Source organism: Hydractinia symbiolongicarpus, chromosome 6, assembly GCF_029227915.1.
Source record: "Hydractinia symbiolongicarpus strain clone_291-10 chromosome 6, HSymV2.1, whole genome shotgun sequence".
Lineage (NCBI taxonomy): Eukaryota > Metazoa > Cnidaria > Hydrozoa > Anthoathecata > Hydractiniidae > Hydractinia > Hydractinia symbiolongicarpus.
The window spans coordinates 10,428,822-10,439,042 of record NC_079880.1 but is presented as its reverse complement, the minus strand read 5'-3'; the positions used below and the strand labels follow the sequence as shown (position 1 = coordinate 10,439,042).

Here is a 10,221-nt window from a genome sequence, read left to right as displayed (position 1 = left end):
TTGTTCTCTTAAATTTTCAGGAGGAACTTTCTCTAGTTTCTTCAATTTTTACACTAACTTCTCATGCAGGATTTTCAGTAATACACCCTAGATTTTCCAGGCCACGGCAAACTATAATTGAATCTCCAATTACAAATTACGGCTCCCTCAGAATATCTCCTATAAGATGGACATGATGAGAAGAGGCCTGGCAACAAGGTTAATTATATTTCAGTTACTTTCACCTTATATGGTGAAACAAATAAACATAAACACGGCATAATGCTGAAACAGATCAAACTCGTTTCCAGGACCATTTGCTTCTCAACCACGCTTTTTATAGTTCTAACGAAACAGCCACGCCTTGCTAGGAATCAGGAGGTGAAGAGTCTGATTAATATAGCGTAAATATTATTATTTTTACACGTGAATAAAAAAAAGGTAATAAATTCCATAAAATTCGTACTTATAAGCGAAAACAATAATATACGAAATGCCATAGACACGTGACCAAATAACAGCTAATGAAGTTGTCGTTATAACCGTCAAATTAAATTTTTAAAATTTTCTTATATAAGTTTTATAACAAACTGATATATAGCAGACATTCCCATGACTTATTATAGACTAACACTTGTGCTAACAGAAAGTTTTGTTCCTTCTTTTATCAATTCTGGCGATTCTTTACTACAAAATTATGAGTAATCCCAAGACTCATACAGCTGGGTTTTTTTTTCAAGATTCTAACAATTTGTTCAGACTCAAAATGTAGGTATTTCAAGAAGCATTCGCGATTTAAAAAAAAAAACATTCTACTAGTTGAAAAGATCTAATGAAAAAATGTTTCTTCTTCGTATTAATTTAGTTTATGAACCTTTAAAACTAAAATAAAAAAAAATAAATAAAAAAATGTTTGAGCTACACTCCCTTTTAATTTATTAAAATTTTTCGCACTTCGCTTTAAACATTTAAGAACTGACACAAAACATTGTTTACATGAAGAAATACTTTACTTCATTTATTGACGACTTTTTAACCCTACGCAAATCGTTTAACAATACACCTTTCCCGAAGAAGAATTAGTTTTCTATGATGCACCGCTGCTACTTCTCAACTTTGTCAAACAAAATGAATGTGATTTTTGAAATCTTTACCTGAAACTTGAAATGTAAAATCTTCAGATTCATGCAGGCAATAACATGTTAAATATTTTTTTTTATTTCGTGCTAATTGACCCCTGCTTAAAACCGAGGCTTATTACTACAATTTAAAAATTAAGAAGACGACCGTAACATTAATACAACCGAAACAGAATTTTCACATGTCGGATTAAGTTAAAAATTTATACACACACCAATTCAATAATGTTGAATATGATCCTTAAGTCAAAATATTAAAATTCTAAAATTTTAAAAAACATGCAATTCGGGAAACGTGTATTATTTAAAATTTAGGCAATTTTTGGACTGTTTAATTTGGTACTGTTTATAAAAAGATCATATAAACCTTTTCGAAAACACATGTCGTTGATAAAATTCAATTTAGTTATAAGCACACGTATATATGTATCTGTAGGTACGGCAATATATACATGCATATCATACGTATATATGTGTACGTATCTACATGCAAGGTATTATATATATGCATATCATACGTAATAATGTATCTGTAGGTACGGCAATGTATACATGCATATCATTCATATTAATGTATCTGTAGGTACGGCAATGTATACATGCATATCATACATATATATGTATATGTATCTACATGCAAGGTAATATATACATACATATCATACGTATATATGTATCTGTAAGTACGGCAATGTATACACGTTCGTGTCATACGTATATATGTATATACGTATCTACATGTAAGGTAACACGTATATATGCATGTAAGATAATTAATATATAAATGCATGTTCTATGTATATAATTATCTGTGCGAGGGTATTATATACATGCATATCACACGAAAGGTCATTTATACGTGCGTTTTGTACGCATATATGTCAGTATGTATATATAGTATGTATGTATATATAATTACAAAGGCGAGGAGAAGTATAGTTAATATATATATTTACAAAAAAACAAAAAAAAACGACCGATATAAATAAATCGAACAATAAAAACATCTTAAAAATCGCATTCAACCAAAAATAATCTGGTCCTCAAAATATCTTGAATAACTACTAGTGCCATTTTGAATGACCGTTGTACTAACGTCCCTAACAAAAACATTACATCTATTTTTCCAGTGTGACCACGCCTACGGCAGGTGTATAAATAAATCTAAGAACTAACATTCTAAGTGCTTCACGTTAAAACCTCAAGATGGAGACTGCGATCATCGCGTGAAGACGCGTCTTGCGTCAGTTGAGTTAATCTTTCTAAAACACAACATGCGGTTAAACGCGCATACGCATCAGCGTCCCAGCACTCAACCATAGTCTCGCATATAGATTTGAATGTCTATAAAAGAAAAGGAGCAAACAAATAAAACTTGGTCCACTGTGTTACACTTTACGGGATGTACATTAGGTTAATTGCCGCGTGTTTATGCATCATCGAAGGTCTAAAATTGGGGAGGGGTCATAAACGGAGGGTAGGGTGTATGGAAGTGTGTAGATTTAGGCTTTAGAAGACATAAGCAAATTTTAGGATTTTTAGGTGCAAATTAAACATTGGTCACAAGATGTAAAAAGAAAAACAGCATACCGGGTCCTTTCTCCATTTACTTTCCACGTGAGGTCGTTTTTTCTGTTCTACAACGCACCGCAACATTTCTTCTATGGTCGGGTTGGAACCAACAGCGTCAAAGTAGGGTGGTTGGTACGGGCCAGGAATTACTAAAAAAAACACAGCTCAAAATTAAAGAGACTTCGCAGTAATTTTGATAAGCACATCGAGATTCGCTATGAACCTGTTAAGCAATCACACATTGCGTTCGCTTGTTTTTAATTCATTTCATCCAATTAAAACGCATAAACAAAGTTAGCCGATGTCGTAGATAATAACCGAAAATAGGTGGAAAACCACGAACTGTTTTTCGTGTCTTTGAAACAAACATCTATTATACCATTTATCACCAACAAATTTTTAGTTTTTAAATCGGTTGGGCGGTGAACACGTTTTGTTTAAAAAGAATGTATTTGATTTACAGGATCTAATCCACATTAATACCTAGTGCACATGCATGAAATATTTACTTCTGCTCTTGATTATATGTAAAATAAACTCTGTTTTAGGTAAAACAGTTATCGCAATATCCTAAAAAAAGTCCAAACATCGAGTAGAAATCTTTCTTTACATCTGTAGTTAAAAAGTACTTTGCGTATTTCTCTGTACCAAGTTTGACGAAAAAACAAAATGATGCGCGAGAACTAGTATGATGAAGAAGATGGACGTGAAAAAAATATGCTACAACAACACGAAACAATGTTTTTTAGACTGTGTACCATACAAATAATCCTGAGAGCGTTTAAAGCATTTTTAGGGGCGTAATTTGACTTACTGCTATTTTGTTGACATCTGGATAGAATTTCCCACATTACAAGTGCGAAGCCATATATATCAACATACAAAAAGCTCTCTTTTAAGAAGGAAATTGAGCCTTGTAGGATCTCTGGTGCCATGTACCTATTAGTACCAACCTAAAAAAGAATTATGAGAATGACATAAGATAATATAGGGGGGATTAAGATGTAAAAATCAAAAAATCAATACTTCTAGTAATAAAAAGGGTTTTATTACTACTTCTGCCCCTTTTAACTTACTTTGTTAGCTTCAGCTTAATAACCCAAAATGTTATATACCTGAGACATGACAGCTTTGGATGTATTCACGACAGCAAGTGCTAACCCAAAATCACCAATACAACAAGTCAAATCATCACGAACTAAGATATTGCAGGATTTAAAATCACGATGAGCTATAACAGACTTTCCAGACACATCCTCACTGCCATGCAGGTAATGCAAGCCCTTGGATATAGATAAGAGCATTTTTAGCATACTAGTCAAATTCAAAGTGTATTCTTTAAGGTAGTCTGCTAATGAACCAATATTGTGAAGTTCGGTTACTATCCAATATTGAAGACTGTTATATACAATTCTTTTTTCAGCCTTCACAAAATGAAGGACGTTTTCATGATCTAACCTACAGTTTTCATAAATCCATTTTTCATTTTCCCAATACTGGGACATTGTAGGATCGAGTATTTTGACAGCCACCATATTTTGTTCGTATTTCGCTTTGTGAACACAACTAACATGTCCTCTCTGTAGAACCTCAAGCATTTCTATGGACAGTAAGGGATTTTGCGGTGATGCGATAGTCTGTGGAAGCAAAAGCTCTTGCTCAAGTCGCAAGCGTTTCAATCGCTTTAGCAGATGAAGAGTCACCCCAACAATGATAATGATACCAAAAAGGGGTACAAGCGTGTAGCAAAGTAGTTTCGTCTTAGACATCTCATTTTTTGGTTTGTTAGTTACAGCAACTATTGTAGGTGTTGTCGAATTAGCTAATAAGCAAACGAAAACATTCCATCTTAAAATAAAACAAGGATTAACTAAATAAAATATTGAATTGTCTTCCGCATCTCAGCTTAAAGTGTGTTTGCTGGTTGGGGTATTACCTTTTTTCAATCTGACCTACACTCTGATCTAGATTGTTAGTTCCAAACTCAAATTCCTGTACATCAGATCTGTCCTTATTTACCTCCTGCCAAGTCTTTCTCATTCTCAATTTACCTGCAAGCTTTGTCCCTGCAACTGTAAGTTTTTCTTGTCCAATTATCCTCCTTCATTCCTTACAACTGTCCCATCCAATTCAATTTTCTTATCTGGTCTGGATAATATCAGTAATGCTACAAATACTTAACCTGCTTCTTAGCTAACCTGAACTTTTTTCTGTCTCTCAAGCTGGTGTTACACATCTACCTTACTGCGATTAATCACGTATTGTGGTGTATATATAGTCACCTTCATAAAAATGTACAAACATTTAATGAAGACAGTAATCATTTCACTACTTATTATATTTATAATGAAACAGACAGAATAGAGCAGTGTATTAAGTTTTTAAAGTTGGGTTGAGTATCCAAAAAGTTGACAAATTTGTGGTGAATTTTAACTCAAAAATAATGAAATTTGAAAAGTCTCATTCAATTACTGAAATATTTTTGTCAGACTTTTACCTGGATATGACCACAATAATTTGTTTTGATTTGAATTTTATGCATGTGTGGCATTTTTATGACTTTAAAATAAATTTGTATATAAGTGGGTTTTTAAAGAAATAAAAATTAATAAAAAAAAATTAATAAAAAAAAATAATAAAAAAATAATAAAACGCATTTTGATGCCCTTCTGCAAAATAGGAATTGGATTTTGCTAATAAAAATATGGAAAATAAATTCTATGTTTAATGGTTAACAACATCTAAGTTTTGATAATACATGTTTTTAAAATCAATCGTCAATAGTCCCAGTATGATATCCTTATCATGTTCTATATAAAGCAAAGCTTTCCTTGTTAACAATACACTGATTCAGATTTGATAAAGCAACAACCTGTGTGTGGGTACATATTGTTGTTTTTTATCATGCTTAAGATGTTCCGAATACATTTGCTTGTTATGCAATTCAAATGTATACATTTCTCATTTCAAAATAAATTATAAATAAAAATAGATATATCCATGATATGTACCACATTGTTTTAAACAAGCAGATGTTTATTTTTTTGATTTGTTTTTATAATTAAGCACTTATAACTTTAGGTGGGTTATGAAACAAGGAAGCTTAAAAAGATAGAACAAATCTTTCTTCTAAACAGTATATTAATAATTGATAACATCTTGTTCACATGTAGAAATTTCATGCAAGCAACTAGTGTTCTACTAATTTTAAGGGTTTTATAAAAACATATTTATAATCTGGGAACAGCTAAGGAATGTTGTGACATCAGTGTAATTACAATCTTTGTGTTCATTCAAAACCACTTTATATCAGAAAGCAAAATAAAAACATATGTTTTTGAACAGTTTTGAACAGATTTTTGAAATTTAACACATTCAACATTTTAGTACAACTAAAGCAAAACTGTATATAAAACAATATCTACTTAATTTAAGCTTACGTGACTTGCTAACACTAAAACGCAAAATAACCCCATTGTTTACATAACATATTACGTGTACTACATGTAAACATAGTGCCCCTCCAACTAAATTAAAAATTTGGTTTCCTGGGCAGGCTGGGAATTTAAAAAAATAATTTAATTTTAATCTGGTCTGATTAACATGGGGATACCCATTCAGTTTTAGAGTTGGAAGTGGTTTCACACTTTGCATGAAGAATATCCAAAGGTATATTAAATTTTGTGGATAAGAAATTTTAAGTTGATAATTTTCATGTTAAGAATCACTATTTTAAGACATTATTTCGTGAATAGCATTAAAAATAGTTAGTGCCCAAATATTTTTTTAAAAATAATTCTCATTATTACCACAACAAAATAAATAAACATAAAACAATAAGAAAAAAGGTCACATACCCATTGTAGCATTATTTGTTGTGGGGGGGTTCCACACTAAGTTGCCATTGCATTCGTCACCATAACAACAGCAGGAATAGAAACCATGAGCAACCAATTGTAAAGTACATACATTTTTATGACATTGTTTTGGCTCTAATCCATTGAAGTGACAATTTAATATTTGTGGTTCTAGAGTCCCATTTATACTCGGATAAAACATTGCATGACACATTTCTTCTCGTCCAGAACAAACTTTAACTTTACATTTTGAGGTGTCCCTGATGCTGCATCCAGGATAGTCATTTTTTACCTTGTCGTACACTAAACAGGTGGTTTGCTTAGCGATAACGTTACCTGTTAACAAAACCAAAAATAGGGATCATTCTACAAAGAAAATGTTTAAATTGTGAATCCCCTTTGTATCAATTGTTTGTATCATGTATTAAGGTTGTTGCAACAGGACAACTATTACAACGGATCAATGGCAAGTGATCTGCGCTTTTAGACCACAACCACAAAGAGGTTTTTTCACTACAGTCACGCTACAGCCTCCAATTTTAAAACACTGACATTATAATATTATAAGCAACACAATGAGGTGGGTGGTCAAGAAAAAAACAAACAGAATTGCACTACACAATAGTAATAGTTTTATTGTGCAAGAATGTATATATGTATACAAATTATGAGACTAAGTTAGGAAACATCTTGTTTACACCAGGTTAAATAAACTTAAACTGTTAGCCCACACCACCTATTGGATTATGTCATTCGCCCCCCCAAAAAAATATAAAAGGGAAATCTTGTTAGGCAAACAAAATAACCTGCTTAAACTTTTTTTATGATCAAAATGATTTGATAAAAGATAGCGGTGCTTTCACAATTGTTAAAAACATCCAAACGATTTAATCAATTAAATTTTATTAGCAACACATAATTAAATGTTTTGCTGATCTTTTGACCATGTAATGTGCTGTTGAAAAATGCAATATATATATATAGAAAAGCATGTTATGGATGCTATTGTCTATAACAAAAATCCACTTTAAAATTTCTTTTAAGGAAGCCAGTGTTTAAAAATTATAAAAATAAAATATTCACTAGAACCCACATGATCCTGTTTCATGGTGGGTAGATAATGAATGACCATGGCGGTTGAATAAATTAAAATACTTGGGTTTTCTTTGGGTCAATAGATATAATATTGCATGAGCTGGCAGCAGTGATCATTAAATTATTTTAAGACTTTAAGCAACTATGTTTGTCATCAAATATTTGAACATATAATTTAATGGAGCAGAAGGAAAAGCACTCCTAGGCAGGTTAAAACTTAATCTTGGTGCACAATTCTGTTAATTTAGTCCTAATTAAAAAACATCATCTTCATAAAACAGCATTTATTACTAATTTTTATCAGTGGTAAAAATGTCCTAAAATAATCCCCAACGAGGAATAAAAATATACACATGTTGGCCTTACATAATTCTGTTGTTAATCTTAGAATGAAGATGTAAGGTCAGTGCTGCATATATTGTTTGCAGATGTAGTGCTTCATGCAAGCAGCTGGCCTATTATTAGCCAGTTAGCAGAGAGCCTACACTTGCAAAGAAAAATTTTGATCAGGCATATTGTGAATCAATCTATTAAAAAATGTCCAAAAAGGTATCTGTGGAAGTCAAAGTTTTGCTTAAAAAAGTCACATTTCCATGCAAAGCTCCTCATGTAAAAATCTTCATTGTTCTCAGCTATTCACCCAACAAAATACGGTTAAAAATTTGCCACGAAGTAAAGGAGATTTAAGCCCGATATGTTTGCAGTGTCAAAAATATATATGATAGAGGACTTTCCAACGTTCACAAACGTTTACAAAACTGTAGATTTTTGTGCACATATTCTTGAAAATTCAGAAATTCTTACAGATTCTTTTGAAACACGCGATCTAAAAGGTACTGACATTAATTTAACTATTTTGACAATTGTGAACAAATATTTTTTTTAATTGGATCGATTTGATTTCTGCGGTCTGTTGTTTAGCTATATAGATGTATTTTCACCCTACAGGAAAGTGCACATATCCATAAACAAATATCAATGAAAATTTGAAACATTCAGTTGCACAGCAATTACTGAAAAAGTTGGAAAAATTGTCCTATTACAACCTGATAACAGATAGCTAGCATGTAATTAGTTAGCTGATTTTTTTTTAAAAATGTGTTAAATACGCCAAGTAAATAAGGAGCTTGACATCTATGGCAAAATAAATATAGCTAGCTATATCTATATAGCTATAAGTAATAGCTCAGGTTGATAACAAATCCTATGTACAAAATCTTGTAACCAACTTGCTATATAACCAACTGGTTGTGAGTTGGCCAGCTAGCTAGCTATTAATTTAAAACAAACAAATTTATGCAAACAGTCTAATATTTAAATAAAATAATTTAATAAAACTTGTTATTTGAATAAAAAATTATAACTCATATCATATCATAAAAATAACTCGTGCATATTTTTAACGAAGTTTATCAATCAATTTTAACGAAATCTAAGAGTGCTTTCGCGCTCTTATAAAACACGAAAGTTATAAAAGAAAAAGTTAAACAGATTAATTATATAGCTACGCAAACATAAAATTCAAATTTACCTGTATTGTATTTTCTCAATTCTACACCAAGCAGTATGAGAAATACCGCGTTTGATATATTCCAGGTACAAGCCATATAGCTGGTTGAATGCTTTTGATATTGTTTACATTGTAATTTGTGTGAACGTCACAACCCCGTTAACTTAGCTTCTGACAAGTGTATATAATCAGGACTGTTAAGTTAAAAAATTACTATATTATTTGTGCAACAAAATCAATTACTAAAAATTATTGTTTAAAGGGAGTTGAAATAAGCTGTTAATATGACTTTTATATGTTTTTCGTGTTTTTTGAGAAAAGATTTATGTGTAAATTATACGGCTGATTTTAACTTTTACGGTCTGGTTTTTCTGAAAGGTTATTTTTTAAAAGAGCGCTCTCCTTCGTATTAACAGAGGTCAACTTAGAGTGCTTCATTCATTGTAAAAAGAGATGGTGTGATAAAAATGATCATCATAAATGATATATGAGCAGTATTGAAAAGAATTCGAGGTAATTTAAAATAGGTTATAAATAAATAAACAAGTTTGAAGGAATATGCAAACAAGAATATTGTAAAAAAAGGTTGTGGAAAAAAATGAGCAAATAAAAATCAAGAAATCATTTCAAATAATCATTGTAAAAAGCATTAATTAATGAACAAATATTTCAAATAAACTTAGAAAACAAAGAATTAAAACATTTTCGTGACTATTCACAAGGTGGGTTTTTTTCTTTTCTGCATTTCGCTGAATAGTTTGGCTGGTAAAACATGCTTTAACAAGATACTATACCTGCAAAAATATGTCCCCCCTCACAATGTGCATTTTTTAATGGCCCCTAAAAATGTTTACAATCTTACGCGCACGCAAAAAAAAATAAATAAACGAGTATCAGACCCCCTTCATGTTTTTTTTATTAATTTTTTTTGTTATGCTGGCTATGATACTCAATGACTTTTATGTTTATTTATTAGACATTTCATGCCAAATTTTTAGGTCCATGCATCTTTTAGACTCTTAGATATTTGCCATACTCAAAACTACCCCTTAATTTCTATAAAATCATT

The 10,221-nt window shown here is 31.2% G+C and overlaps 1 protein-coding gene across 1 annotated transcript; it reads right to left on the bottom strand.

Moving 5' to 3' along the window:
• Positions 1–373: 373 nt before the first annotated feature.
• LOC130647094 (activin receptor type-2A-like) lies at positions 374–9,324 on the bottom strand. Its single transcript, XM_057452824.1, has 6 exons — positions 9,174–9,324; positions 6,548–6,883; positions 3,806–4,512; positions 3,505–3,643; positions 2,709–2,839; positions 374–2,462 (listed from the first exon to the last, which is right to left on the bottom strand). The coding sequence occupies exons 1-6, from the start codon at positions 9,247–9,249 to the stop codon at positions 2,307–2,309; spliced, it is 1,545 nt and encodes a 514-aa protein (XP_057308807.1). The 5' UTR covers positions 9,250–9,324; the 3' UTR covers positions 374–2,306.
• Positions 9,325–10,221: the final 897 nt, after the last annotated feature.